A 15,441-nucleotide genomic window follows, 5' to 3' on the forward strand; every position below is an offset into this window, starting at 1 on the left:
AGCTGCTTTACACCTCAGTTGTACACCTTCCTCGCAGCACGAAAGAGGTGGTCAAATTTTGCTGCTCCTTCTCTTAACTATTTCTACTCCCCCCTTTCAACTGCTAACTGTATGTTTGTTGGCGAATACTGATAGCTTTTAATTGCTTCCCTCCAGCGATTTTAGCTTTCCTGTTGGAACAATATAAGGACAATATCTTGAGATTAGAGACAAATAAAGGGAGAGTTCAAGATAAACAGACGACCACCTGTGGATCAGCTGGAGACGAGGACGGTATGTGCCGTCAGCTGTGCTTCAAGTAAGAAAGCAAACGCAAGTCGACCCTTCAAGACATTGATCGGAGTTCGATTTCACACGCCAAGGCCACACAACACGTTACCTGTCTTCAAGGTCATGGTGTGAAGACGCTAATATGCCAGACAAACACACGCGCGACGCTCTCGCTCCGCTAACACACCAGGAAATAGGGAGAGACCAAAGTTTACAAGTAAGTCAACTTGTGTGTTTTTAGCACATGTTTCATATGTACTTGTGACTGTTTTGGCTTAGATTTGTGGAGGTACGAGTAGGTGGCATAATGCAGCAAATAATTAGTTTCGAATATACTGAACAAAGAGTACGTCCTGTAGCATTAATTACCGGGAATTACAAATTGGTTTTGTGTATTTTATGACATGTATGCGATGGGGTGCTTGAAATAATAATAGTTTTTGTGTAAGAACCATATAGGCCTTAAGCAGTATATATATATATATATATATATATATATATATATATATATATATATATATATATATATATATATATATATATATATATATATATATATATAATGTATGTGTGTGTGTGTGTAGGTTTTATATAATGCAAAGGTAATTTCTCAGAAATTTACATAATGGTTAATGTCATTAATGTCACGCAGATGGTGAATTGTTGTGGCCACGGGGAACGGAAGCAGCAGCAGCAGCAGCCCGGGGCGGAGAAACAGAGGCAAGGAACAGGTCGTGCCGGCCAGGTGTCCTTCATAATCGACGGGTTGTACCTGTCAGGGGCGCGGGCTGTAAGACAGGCACGGCTGACGGAGCTTGGGGTGACGTGCGTAGTGAACAGTACGGTAGAATTGCCCACGGTGCCCCTGGATGGTGTGGAGGTCGTGCCTGTCAGGGTTTCCGACGCCCCTGACTCTGATCTTGCTGTCCACTTCGATTCCATCAGCGACAAGATACAAGATGTGCGAGGGCGTGGTGGGCGTGTGTTGGTGCACTGCGTCGCGGGCGTGAGTCGTTCTCCCGCCCTTGTATTAGCGTATCTGGTCAAATACGCCGACATGAGCTTGCGTCAAGCGTTCTTCCACGTGAGAAGTGCGCGTCCTAACATACGCCCGAACGCTGGGTTCTTCTCCCAGCTTATTGACTTTGAGGAACGTGTCCGGGGCTCGACGAGTGTGACCTTGGTGAAAGTCTCGAACTTGGGTCTCACCGTTCCTGACGTGTGTGAGGACGAGCTAAAGGTGCTGCGTGACACCAGGTGGGCACGCATGATCCGCGAACGACGCAACTTCGAAAGGTTATATGCGTAGTTCTTGGATTCAGGCTGAATTCACTACGACTTTGATCTCAGAACACTATAGTCCTTAGTTGCATCTCTTCTCATAATGTTTATAATAATTTTCATCCACTCTGGTTGACCCAGAACTTCTGGAAAAGGTTTCTTAAACTAGATTCTCTGATTCATTAACATATCTCTCTCATATCGACCAAGCTATTAATTTTAGTAGCGAGTTGTTCTGTCGGTTCTGCTTGAGAACCAGGATGAACTGAGCCAAAGTTGTTAACGGTGGGTGGAACTAATGTAAGGGACTTTGTTATGCCGTTTGTGTATACATAGCTGACTTGGGGAAAAGAAAGTGGTATCACTTTGTATTCTGAATCAATAGTTACAAGTTTTGGAGTGAAATTAATGAACTTAACGGAAGACTCAAAAGAGGTGCTTATGGCCGTGCTTGTAAACATGGCAATAGAACACTACAAATTATATACATCGGTTAATTATGATATTTGCAAGCGTTATGCTAAAATATATCCTGTAATAGTTTGGCCTCCAGTGGCTCAACTATTATATGTTCACAGCAAACGCTATTCTTATTTAGTGGTGTGGTATACTGATGCGTCAGGGTCAGCCATCGTCGTGACGTAACACAGCTTCATATGACGAAGCATTGGCTATTGTTAGCTCCAGTCATGTTTGGGAAGGTAGATGGGGACAGCCTCCTTGTGCCTGATAAACACATCATTGAACTCTAGTAAACACATTTCTTTGTAGATCCTTGGCAGTTACTTTTACTCTTAGGGTGCAGGTAAACACATTTCCTCTTTGTACCCAGGATCATTTACGTGTTTACTTACGAAACATGTACATCTTTCCTCAATCGTGGCGGCTTAGTCTGTATTTATTAAACAGTTTAGTAGGAGCTTTGAAACCTCTCAACCCAAGGTTATTATTGATATGGAGAACCTCGTAGCATTTAGCTCATAAATTGTTTAACAAATGTAAACAAAGCCGCAATGATTGCGGAAAAATGTATGCTTAATAAGTAGATATTCATGAGATTGATGAGTCCTCTCCCGAGTAACTATAGTTAATTCTAGTACCCAGTTTAACGTTTCTAAACATTATACAGGCAAACATAGCGCCTCGTTGAAGCAAAGTTGAACAGCCTTTTTTTCCCTACTAAGAAATGCATTTCGTGGGTCTAATTTTGAAAGGGTTCAGAGCTTGATCGTCGGTCCTGATGCTGATGGATTGTGTCTTAAGGTTTACATACACCAGCGTATGTACCATAATGTAAACAAAGAGAGGAAAGCTTGTAGCCACGCTGACTGGACTCGTCAAAACTCTTATCAGTCCATTTATCACTTGTGTGTTATTAGTATGTATGTACATATATATAAATTTTAGTGACGGAGCTGTGAATTATAGATGACCAATGAATGTTTTATTTCTCAAACTAAAACTTGTAGTTTCACTGTGGATAGAAAGGTTTTTTTGCCACATTATCCCTGTTGCATGTACATCCCTGCGGCATCCACACTCGAATTACTTTTGTTGCTACAACAACAGCTAAAATACATCTACTTTATAACTCTATACCCTTGCTGCATTCACTCATTGGCTTCTTTACGCCCACACCTCACTAAATTGTAATGTTACCAATAAAGACAAAATGAGTCTCTGTATTCAACACACTGATGAGTAAGAAGGTAGAAATTCATAGTTCCAGAAAGCACTTAGTTCTCATCAACAGGGGTGATGAATAAGTAACATTTCCGAGATTTTCGGCTTGAGTAAATAGTGGTGCGGTCTTAGTCTTTTCCTGTTATCATGTCATTTTTTGTCTCGTTATTGAAGCTTCCGTGCCATAGTGTTTTGTTATGTGGCTAGCGAGGAATGTGAGCAATTTGCATCTCATTATGGTTTAATATTTTTACGTTGGATTATCTGAAGATGAAGTCTTTCATGGGAATTATTTTTTAAAGTTTTCGATCAAATATTTGCTTTATTTAGTATCTTTTATATCATTTTTAATTTTCTATGTCTCCGTCTTTCTCACTCTCCCTCCATTTAATTCCCTCGTTTACATTAATTATTATTTAATTTCCTTTCATTTCTTTCCATTTTCCTCATTTAATTAAATTCCTAACCGGTATTTCTTCATTTATCCATATATATATATTTACGTCGTTCCTTCGTCTCTCCCTTCTCTACATCTCTCCATCTTTTCCTCTCCAAGTTTCCCTTCCTACCATAACCATTCATCACCCGTTATCATACATTGCCCCTTAACCATACAAGTCGCCCCTTGGACAGTGCTCGTCCATGTACTCATCATTGTTGAGTCTGATGCCATTCGCTGGTCGTTGGCATTAGTTGTTAAGAATTCTGTACAGTATTTTTGTAATACTATGAAATAAAATATATTAACATACACTTGTGTTATTTTGTAATCGTTTTGTATTGTGTGGTGTATTTATCGTGTTCAAATTTTCTAGTTATGGTGTTATTAATTCATCAATTTAGTGGTCTAAATTTCCATCCATCCTCTAGTGATCTTAAGTTATTGCCCTGGGCCGCACAGCTATATCTCCTCCGATTTCACTTTACCTGAAATGGAGCCAGAATTGTGTGTATAGCCTAAAGATTATTAAAGATGACGGCTTTAATTAAACGAAACTAATGATTTCGTTGTTACAGTGCTAACAACATTATTTTCAAATTAATTCCTCTCTTCTTACTTTCACTCTACATTTTCTCTTCCCTTTTTCTGCCTTCCTTCTCATTTTATCTTTTATTCTCTCCTTCTGCCTGCCTTCCTCCTTTTATCCTTTTCTCTTCCCAAACTTTTCTCTTTCCTAACTATTGTCTTCTCTCTCGCCTATGTCTCATTTATATGGCCTAGCGCCTGCCTGCTCGTGGATTAATGTGTTTGTGTCATTTGAGAGTCACAGAAACAGCTGACACGAAGGAAGAGAAACAGCTGACACAGAGGGAGTGAAACAGCTGACACAGAGGGAGAGAAACAGCTGGCACAGAGGGAGAGAAACAGCTGGCACAGAGGGAGAGAAACAGCTGGCACAGAGGGAGAGAAACAGCTGACACAGAGGGAGTGAAACAGCTGACACAGAGGGAGTGAAACAGCTGACACAGAGGGAGAGAAACAGCTGGCACAGAGGGAGAGAAACAGCTGGCACAGAGGGAGAGAAACAGCTGACACAGAGGGAGTGAAAGAGCTGACACAGAGGGAGAGAAACAGCTGGCATTGATAGAAACAGATGGTACTGAATGTGTCCACACACACCGACGATCGTAGGAGGCATGTGTATACTTGAGGCTGCGTTCAGGAGCTGAACACAGTAATCGGGAGTTGACACCAGTAATCAACATCCAGATTACTTCGACTTCGAGCATATCGATGGCCCTCCAATGATCCAGAGGGAAGATGTAAGACCTGGCGGACAGCTAGAAGCTGGAGTCAGGCAACAATCACCTCACTCTAGTAACCATGATATATATGTGCTTCAGCCTACAGTTTAGACCTATTGTCTTATGTATGACCCTCTGTCCTGCGTGACAGTGAATACTAGCATTATCCTCACTTTAATAAGACCTATCAAAATCCTCAGATTAGGCAAAATTGTAATTAATTTTGTCAATAAAGATGTTAATAATAATAATAACTCTACCCTTCGGCGCTCCCTACGATTAAGAGCGTTAGGTGGATTATAAGTGTATAGATTTCTCCTTGTAAGCTCAGTATAGCTATGTTAGTGCAACAGTCTACTGACTTTATCAGTGGATAAATCCACTTTATGAGTGTACTCATGAAGATGTCACATTGCTGACGAAACGTTGAATAGTAAAAATGGAAAGATTAAGTGATCTTGTGTTTCTTCACCCTCCAGATGATAGAAGATATTTGTGTAGAATGGAAAATATCCAAAAGAAAATTAATAATAGTCACAATTCAATTACCTGGGCTGTAGGAGTCTCGAACCCTGGACCCCACGTGTGTGAGGCCGAAGCTTTTAATTGTCACAATGCTGTTGTGTTTAACCGAAATGTATTCACGTTCATCGTTTTCGAGTAAACCATGAAAATTCGGCGACGGAAATAACCATCAAAATTCTACGGAAAACAACCCCTGGTTTTATTCCAGACTTCATGAAAATTGAAGGGGTCGTTTAAGATGCCGATATTTCTTAGTGTGGCATTGGGACGGACCCCGACTGGCCTGTGACATTCCCATACCCCGATGATTCATCTTGGAAAGCTGGGTTAGTGTAGCCCCCAAGCATCTGTCCTACAACGTTAGTTTACTTTACATTTAATATTGAGTAACTCTGATTCATTTCCCCCGTTGCCAAGTATGAAACTCCGGTTTTATCAGAGTGTTAACTTGTGTTTATAGTAATATATGCCAAGGTGTATTGATTCCTACGTTAGCCTTGAGGCACCTTAGTGCCACTTTCTTGTAAAGGAAAGTGCACTGAAATGTCTTAAAGCGTCAGGTGTAGTGGATTACGACACGTTAACTTCCAACTTTGTCTTAAGATGTCTGGTGAGCGGCACGTGGTACCCTCCATTGATCTCAGACTTGCGAGCTCTTTCGCTGTGGCTCTTTTATCTTTTCTTTCTCTGGTTTCCTCACTTCTCTATTTGGTCCTCTCCTTCTCTTTCTCTGGTCCTCTTCCTCTCTTTCTCTGGTCCTCTTCCTCTCTCTGCGGTTTATTCCCTCTTTCTCTGCGGTCTCCTCCCTCTTTCTGGTTTTCTCGCTATTTTTTCTCTTTGTTTCTTCCCTGTCTCTCTTTCTGTCTGGTCTCATCTACTTCTTCTTTTAGACCTACAAACATCTTTACCTGACCTGTTTGAACAGCCCGTCCTCCTAAGGTTTCCTAACGTCAAGAAAACGGTAAATTTAAAATGTGTTCTCCTAACCAGAGGACCCAAAACAGAAAACGGGACTACGTCACTTTCGCGAGCCGCTTCCATTTTCTAGTACGACAATTTTTTGGCCTTACCTAACGCATACGATCAAAATGCGACGGTCCTTGTAAGAGGACAGGTTGATATTTATGTATCCATAACCTGTAAATGTCCTGATTGTACCGGATTACTCAACCCACCAGCCTCCTTTTTGGTCAATCAACCCTCTCCGTGACCTGGCAACTTCCTCTCTCACCCATCAACCTCTTCCTTGACTCGTCAGTTACTCACCTGATCCATCAACTATTATTCTGCCGTCTCTGATGACCTTTTCAGTGCATAAATTCGTTGCTCACCGTTTGGCAACGTTGATTCTGGGAAGGAGGTTCAACTGTGCCAAGTGTTGTTGAGGTGCTTGGTGGGGGGGGGATGAGGGGGGGGGGTTGAGGTGGGGGGGGGGGTGTTGAGGTGGGGGGGGGGCGGGGTGTTGAGGTGGTGGGGGGGGGAAGGAGGGGGTGGTGATGGGGGCTTACTTAATGGTAGTTACCTAACAGTGCTTACATAACATCGATTATGTAGAAGTGAAGTCTAGCTCTTGATAATTTCCTGTAAATGTCCATCTTGAGGTTGTAGATGGAGGCGGCTTCCATAGCTTCTACTTTTACACAATTCCACCACTTGTTGACCACCTGTACAAGGTACGAGCACTTTCCTTACATTTCTAAATCTCTATGTTTCCAGCTTCCACCTGTGGTGGTGGTGGTGGTGGTGGTACTTAAGTGTCAACGGAGGTGATGGGGAGGTAGGTGAGTTAGGACTGAGGTAGGAGTTCCTAGTATGGAGGTAGGTAGGTGAGATGGGTAGGTAGGCACAACGAGCCTATTAGCCTCGTTGTACATGTTGCCTTACACTTTAACTATTCTGACGTTCAAATTTGTTGTCAAACCGGCCCTTGAAGTTGTGGATTGCGGTGGTTTCCACAACTATTTCTTTCCATTACGACCATATAGCACTTGAAAGGGATCAGGATAAGGATTTCGGACGGGACGAGAGGTGTGGGGGGGGGGGTGAGTAATGGTGCCCAACCATTTGGACGGTCGGGAATTGAATGCCGACCTGCAGGAAGCGAGACCGTCCGTCTACCGTCCAGCCCAAGTGGTTGGACCCACAAGGTACGAGTATTTCGTTCCATTCCTCTGGTTCGTTGGCGTTTCCAGCCTGTGTCCTCTTGTCCTGCTTTCAAATTGAAGAGATTATCCTTTTCCACCTTATCTATTCCCCTCATTATTTTGTATGTTGTAATCATATGCTCCTCTTTTCCTTGCATCCTCTAGGATTGTGAGATTTTCTTCTATTAGCCTATTCTCGTAGCTTAGCCCTCTTAGCTCTGGCACCAATCTTGTTACAAATCTTTATAATTTTTACTTGGGTTTATTCTTCATAAGGTGCGGATTCCATGCCGGTGCTGCATATTCCAGTATTGGTCTAATAAATGTTGTGTAGACTGCCTTGAAGAAGTCTGATTTGAGTTTCTAAATGAAGTTCTTATATTTGCCAGCGTCTGGAGTTAGTGTCGGAAATGCATCTACTCCAAAATCTCTCTCTCTCTCTCTCTCTCTCTCTCTCTCTCTCTCTCTCTCTCTCTCTCTCTCTCTCTCTCTCTCTCTCTCTCTCTCTCTCTCTCTCTCTCTCTCTTTAAACTAAGATTAGGATTCATAAGGGATGGATAATAACATACCTAGTGAAACTGGCTCAGGAACCTGTACACCAGTTGAGAGGCGGGACCAAAGAGCCAGAGCTCAACCCCCGCAAGCACAACTAGGTAAGTACACGGTATGCTATCAGACTCTTCCCGGAACTGAGAGGTATGAGCCACGAGGAAAGGCTGAAGGAGCCGAAACTCACGTCTCTGGAAAACAAAAGAGTAAGGGGAGACATGATAACCACCTACAAAATTCTCAGGGAATTGACAGGGTGCACAAAGACAAACTCTTCAGCACGGGTATTTACCGATAACAGCGACTCCATCACATGTTCCTCCGATGATAACGGAGTGCCAAGTGTTGTCGATAAAGGAGTGCCAAGTGTGGTCGATAAAGGAGTGCCAATTGTCAACCATAAGAGAGGTCCAGGTCGCTGTGTGGCAGGCGGCTGTCAGCAACAGTGCCGTACAACTACTCACAAGCGTAGTTGCTCGTTTTATTTTTCAGCATTCAAAGGTGTGCTGAGTTTCAACGACACTGCTGTGTCGATGCCTCTCATGTATGGCACTGGTTGATAGCGCAGGTTGGCTGACGGTGGGTTGCCTAGTTTGGCACTGGCTGATAGTCGCCCGTCCAGGATGGCACTAGGTGACTGTCGGCTGTCCAGGATGGCACTAGGTGACTGTCGGCTGTCCAGGATGGCACTAGGTGACTGTCGGCTGTCCAGGATGGCACTAGGTGACTGTCGACTGTCCAGGATGGCACCAGGTGACTGTCGGCTGTCCAGGATGCCACCAGGTGACTGTCGGCTGTCCAGGATGGCACTCGCTGACCAGCTCGTTCTCTTGATCTGCAGCTACGAATAAAATCGAACCTGCTGATCTAACTAGAGACGTACGAACCCAAGCATCCCGCCTAACCTCTCCGATACGTCAAAAACGTACATATTTGAGTCGTTACTTTTCATAATAGGCTGTAACGCAGGTTCCCAAAACGTACAAAACACAACCTATTAGATACGAGGTCGGGTTGGGCTGACGATGGGGAGCTTTGGTTGGCACCAGCTGACACTGGGCGGCGCTGACTGTTTAGGTAGAGATAATTATTGGTGTCTGTAGGTCAGTGTTAAGGTCTGGGCTGCACTTAGGAAATCAAGTTCTAGTGACGCTGGTAGTTATTTCAACTGCTACTTTTTCTGCTGTTTTTGTTACTACTGCTGCTGCCTGCTACTGTTGCTGCTGCTGCTACTCCTGCTGTTATTGATTTTTGTTTGTGGCTCTTGCTGATTTTTATGCTGCTATTTTAATGCTCTTGGAACCTGGTGACATACGAACATGTCAGATTCGTGTAGTTAAAGAGACTGAGAAAGAATGAAAGGAGAGTAACCACAGGCGCTTAAGACTGAGAATAAATGCTGATTTACATATATTTCTTGCGCTATTGACCCCCTAACACAAAGTCTCAATCCCAGAGGCACCAGGTCTCGCTCGGTCTGATGTCCGAACCAATAAGATACTGACTCGCTTTGTATCAATGACGAAATTAAACATTAAACTCCGAGGAAAGTTGCAGCATTGCCTCCACCGAGGTACAGTCTCTCTTATAAGAACGACAAATAACTCCCAGTTACATCAAAATCCACAAATATGTGGAAGCCTGCAACAATATATAATGATGAAGCCAAAATACATAAGATTAAAGCATGCATAAGAGGATATGAGGTCCAGCATACAATTACAGCCAATGTAAGAGCTTACATGGTTAAACCAGGTACTGTTGCTTGTACATATACATGGTTGTTGCTGTCAACCTTTGCTGTACATAATATCATTGACAAAAATAAAATAGGGAGTATGTTTTTAGGTTAAAATCAACAACTTCTGTAAGAATTACCATTGAGGATTACAACCTACAATACTAAGAGAGTTAAATCAGGATCTGTAGTCATCAAGGATGAACTCCCCACCACAACAAAACACATTACAATGTGACGGAAGTGTAACAATTGTTTTCGTGAAAATTACAATTCCAAATATTCATAATGTTATAAAATGGTTTAATAATTTTAAACGAAAACCTCATTCCAGACCAATTCAAAGAAGTAATGTTGGTTTTAGACCAACATGTGTAAGTTATGTAAGTTTAACAACTCACCAACATGAAAGCTTATGATGTTAGTGACTTTAAAAAATAAATATGAGAACCACAATTACAAGAGTTTTGTACACTGTTGAAGTAACACAAGTAGCAACACCCTCAAGTCACCCCGTCCTCTTAAAGTTTCCCAACTTCATGAAACTGTCGTACTGAAGTTCCCTATCCTAACCTACCCAGAGGACCCAAAATAGAATACGGGACAGTACGTTAATTTCGCGAACCGCTAACATTTTCTAATACACGATTTTTGGCCTTGGTATGCGTTAAAATGCGACGCTCTGTTAGGAGGACGGGCTGCTCAAGTAACAACGCCCTCGAGTAGCGACGCCCTCAAGTAGTTGGACACAGGTTCGTCCCTCGGGTGACACGTGATACAGGCTGGTGCATATGGTGTGACATGATATAGGCTCGCTCATGTGGTGTGCCATTGTACAGGCTCGCTCATGTGGTGTGATATGATATAGGTTCGCTCATGTAGTGTGACACATGATACAGTTATTATTATTTTGTTTTATTTATATTATTTTTCTACCACTGACGTGGCCACGCATTTACAATGCTAACCAGCATATATACATTTTCTTCTGCCCTCCATGGACAGGGTTAGAGATGTGTTAAACATATAGTTCAGGGGTTTATTGAACAATCAACCACAGAAGGTGAGTCGGTGCTTTTAAAATGCTAAGCTAACCTACATACGTAAATACATAGATACACAGATTTACGTATGCCCAACATAAAGTGTTCGATGTGTCTTTAAATAGTGTCATTAATGTGCATTTACAAAGGTGAAGTGTAATTCTGATCAACTTTCATATATACTTTATACACACACACACACACACACACACACACACACACACACACACACACACACACACACACACACATACAGTGCCAGGGATGGCGCTATAGTCTAGTTTGTTGATTGTGACTGGTGTCGAGTCTGGCAGGAGAGTTAAGGTCCTGTTACCTTCTTGATCACCCTCCCTGTCATCTCATGCCTCGTAAACGTCTCTCCCTCCTGACAGCACCCACACCATTAGCTCTCTCTCTCTCTCTCTCTCTCTCTCTCTCTCGTTTAAAGGGAATACTTAAAAAAAAGTGATTTCGGAAGTCACTGTTTTTTTAACTTTAACCTCAAGATGTTAAAAGATTTTTGTTAGTTGTATAAACAGTCATAATTAGATATATATGGAATGTCCTTTTTATTATTATTTATTAAAATTGTGTTATATTTGGTAATCTTGTAATTCAAGTTCAAGTATGTTTATTGAGACAAGAAAGTAATACGTCTCAAAGGGATAGAGTAGCTTAATCTATTTCTACCCTCCGACCTTGTAATTATAAGCTACTTGTGCTTTAAAACTTTATAAAGCAAGGAAGTAATTAATTTGCAGATTTTATTGAAAATAAATGTTTAGAGAGTTTGGAAATATGAACAAAATTATTGAAAACTTCGTATCGAATTTGTGATGCTCTTAGCATCAGAAAAAAATTTAACCTATCAAAAGTACATCGCAAATATGATGTACTAAAACCATAGCGGCTAGCAAAATTGACTGACTGTCATGTTTTCTGTTCGTGGATCGTCAGTTAGGTTCGGGCACTTTTAATACCTCATTTTTGTGACGTTGTGATGACTCGAAAGAACGGGTTAAATCAATATGTGGGAGAACTGACCTATCTTGAGGTTATCTTGAGATAATTTCGGGGCTTTAGTGTCCCCGGGGCCGGTCCTCGACCAGGTCTCCACCCCCAGGAAGCAGCCCGTGACAGCTGACTAACACCCAGGTACCTATTTTTACTGCTAGGTATCAGGGGCATAGGGTGAAAGAAACTCTGCCCATTGTTTCTCGCCGACGCCCGGGATCGAACCCGGGACCACAGGATTACAAGTCCAGCGTGCTGTCCGCTCGGCCGACCGGCTCCCACGCCCACCTATTGGCTAAGCGTAACATATCCAGTTGAAGACTACATATAGTCACAAGCTGGACAGAATGGATGCACAGTTCACTGACCATCCAGGCTGGAGAGATTTTTCCATTTTCCTTTCCTTCTCCTGTGCAACGCCATCTGTTCGTAATATCTCACATTTTTATCCGGTCATGTCCGCATGATTTTTTTAAGGAAAGGTGTCCTTCCGTCAGTCAGATTAGATGATGGCCATACACCATCATCTCGAGCCAGAGTGAGACACTTCTCATCCATTTAATTATTGCTAATGATAGTGTTGCACACACACACACTACCTCATTCACTATATCTTTGCAGCAGAGCTAAGGCACTTATAGCACCGAACGGTATCAGAAGAATAGTGCTGTGGATATAAAGGCATTCATTGTTAACTCTTGCTTTTTGACAGGTGGGTACAGGAGCATACGACATCCAGCTCGGGTTAGTGGGCTGGGAGCTTTCCTTTCCAGTAGCGGTGTAAACTTTACTCTAAAAGTCTTTCGCTGGAACATAACCTGCCAGTCGTTAATAACCAGATCCCCAATTACTGCTGGCTGTATAGGGTCAAACAGTTACAATTTGGCGCCCATTTATCTTCCTTGACCAGGACTCGAATTCAGCGATGAACTGAGTGAGTCTACAATTTTGCCTAATCAGACTAATTCAATTAGGCAGAACTGTTCGGAAGAACGGAAGGATATTAGAGCGAGTACAGAGGATCGTACGCAAGGCAATAGGTCTAACCTTTAGGCTGAAGCACACACACACACACACACACACACACACACACACACACACACACACACACACACACACACACACACACACACACACACACACACACACATATATATATATATATATATATATATATATATATATATATATATATATATTTAATCATAATTTAATTTAATTTAATATAATTTAATCAAAATCAAACAAAGCATTCAGAGGTTTGACAAGGATATTGTTAGGGCCTGTGTGCTGGCAGCATCAATAGTTGCGTCATGATTATACTTCAATTGTCATAGTATTATATAACCAGATTATAATGTTGATAATGCGATGGACACAGTACTTCGTCTACAGAAGTACTGTGAAGTACTGACACTCTTCTCCCACACAACCAATACAGTACCGTGTAGTGACGCAATTTCACACAGTGCCTGCTGTTTTTTGTTCGATTTAAAGTACTGAGAGTGCCAAGAGTACAATGTCAACGACCCAGTGCCAGCATATTCTAAAGACGTAGGAAAGTAAAAAAACGGTGTAGTGCTAATGTTTCCATTGGAAACACAAGTGACAGGTGCCACAAGTGATAGGTGCCAACGGAGCAACATTCTGACCTCAATTCCGTGTGCTCATGGCAACAGTCTTTCAAGTGCAAAAAAAGTCTTTTACTGAATCTTTACAAATTCTGCAGTGAAAATAGCAACTTAGAAGACCTTGAAGACACTATGATTTTATTTTTGTTTAATTGCTATTTTAAAATCATAGTATTGGGTTTGGTGCGTTTTTGTTAAAACAATATTTTAGAGGACGATGTTTCTATGTGAGCTTAGAAGCCTACCTCATTTCTCTCATTCACTCTAATAAGCTCTTGATAAAATTGACATTTAATTATATATATTGGGAAAGAGGGTACCATCTCTGGTTGGAAGAGGGAAGGGGCGCATACCATAGGAGAAAATGACAGAAAAGCATTATAGGGATTAATTAGGTTCCTTCCCAAAAAACAGGTTTGCAATATGTTCTTTTGTTCTATCCCCCCCCCCATTCCCCAGTTTTTTTATTGCAATCGTTCTTGAAGATGTGTTATTGAATAATACAGAAATAGTTTGATAAATGATTCGTTACCTTGAGGTTACCTTGAGGTGCTTCCGGGGCTTAGTGTCCCCGCGGCCCGGTCGTCGACCAGGCCTCCTGGTTGCTGGACTGATCAACCAGGCTGTTGGACGCGGCTGCTCGCAGCCTGACGTATGATTCACAGCCTGGTTGATCAGGTATCCTTTGGAGGTGCTTATCCACACATTCGTGCTCGAATCTTCTAGGTTTGTCCATGTTCTTTTGAACAGGAATTTGGAAAAAACTCCGTGTGTTTCTACGTATGTATGTATAATATGTTCAAGATCCAAGTCAACAAAGACATGTTATTTATACAAATTTGCAAGAACATATCAAAGGAGAGAACCCTTTTTTTAGTTCATGCATCAGATGCTTTAATACTCTCCTAGTTGTGCTTGTCGGGGTTGAGCTTCGGTTCATTGGTCCCGCCTCTCGACTGTCAATCAACTGGTAGTATGCATTCTGGAATGCCTTTAGTAAACAAAACCCCAGATCTGTGGTCAACTTTATGTTCATGTCAATACTCTCATCCACGAGCACCTCGGTGAACCTAACAATCAAGACCCACGCAGACATATCCATGAAGAATAAACATTGCTAAAGGGGAACAAGAACTGGTTCTTGTTGTAGGTATTGACTTCTCTCGACGAGAGAGCTCTTGCCTAACAGTTCTTATCTACCGGTATCTAGAGAGAAGAGTGAAAGCTAGCTCTCTAGGGCCTGCCTCATAGCTGTTTGTACGTAATGTGTTTTTCCTACGTGCCTGAGTAGCTCGCCCATGTGGCTGAGTGAGCGCTCCTCGGCCATGTGCAACAAAAACACCCGCACATAATTTAGGTCCTTTATCACACCAGCATCTGTTGGGGATGCAGGAATAGTCATAAAAGACTGAAGTGCTCTCTCCTTACACTTAATTCTCTTCAATAAATCACTGAATTATATGTTTAACGGACCTATAACCCTGTCCATGGAGGACAGGAGAAAATGTATATATGCTGGTTAGCATTGTAAATATGTGGCCACGTCTGTGGTAGACAATAATAATAATAAATAAATAAACTTAACTCTGATTTTAAAGTAATGTTTGCGACGTGAACCCTACACATAGGCCTAGAGTACATTCCTATTGATAAAGACTTATCAATAGGAATGTACAAATAGACAAATACAAATAGACAAAGACAAATAGTAAAGATTTCTTTACTATTTGTGCCTACAGAATCGAGCTATTAGCTCTTGGACCCACATGTGTGTGTGTGTGTGTGTGTGTGTGTGTGTGTGTGTGTGTGTGTGTGTG

At 42.0% G+C, this 15,441-nt stretch overlaps 1 protein-coding gene across 1 annotated transcript; it reads left to right on the forward strand.

The window, feature by feature from the left end:
• Positions 1-3,985, forward strand: LOC123746924 (dual specificity protein phosphatase 18). The gene is made up of 2 exons (XM_045728832.2): positions 1-487; positions 923-3,985. The coding sequence occupies exons 1-2, from the start codon at positions 413-415 to the stop codon at positions 1,577-1,579; spliced, it is 732 nt and encodes a 243-aa protein (XP_045584788.1). The 5' UTR covers positions 1-412; the 3' UTR covers positions 1,580-3,985.
• The last annotated feature ends 11,456 nt before the right edge of the window (positions 3,986-15,441 follow it).

Source organism: Procambarus clarkii, chromosome 93, assembly GCF_040958095.1.
Source record: "Procambarus clarkii isolate CNS0578487 chromosome 93, FALCON_Pclarkii_2.0, whole genome shotgun sequence".
Classification (NCBI taxonomy): domain Eukaryota; kingdom Metazoa; phylum Arthropoda; class Malacostraca; order Decapoda; family Cambaridae; genus Procambarus; species Procambarus clarkii.

Bases quoted from the DNA above. Each gene is read 5' to 3' on its own strand.
- LOC123746924 (XM_045728832.2), top strand. From the start codon at position 413: ATGCCAGACAAACACACGCGCGACGCTCTCGCTCCGCTAACACACCAG. The intron at 488-922 runs GTAAGTCAACTT...AATGTCACGCAG, and splicing joins GGAGAGACCAAAGTTTACAA to ATGGTGAATTGTTGTGGCCA.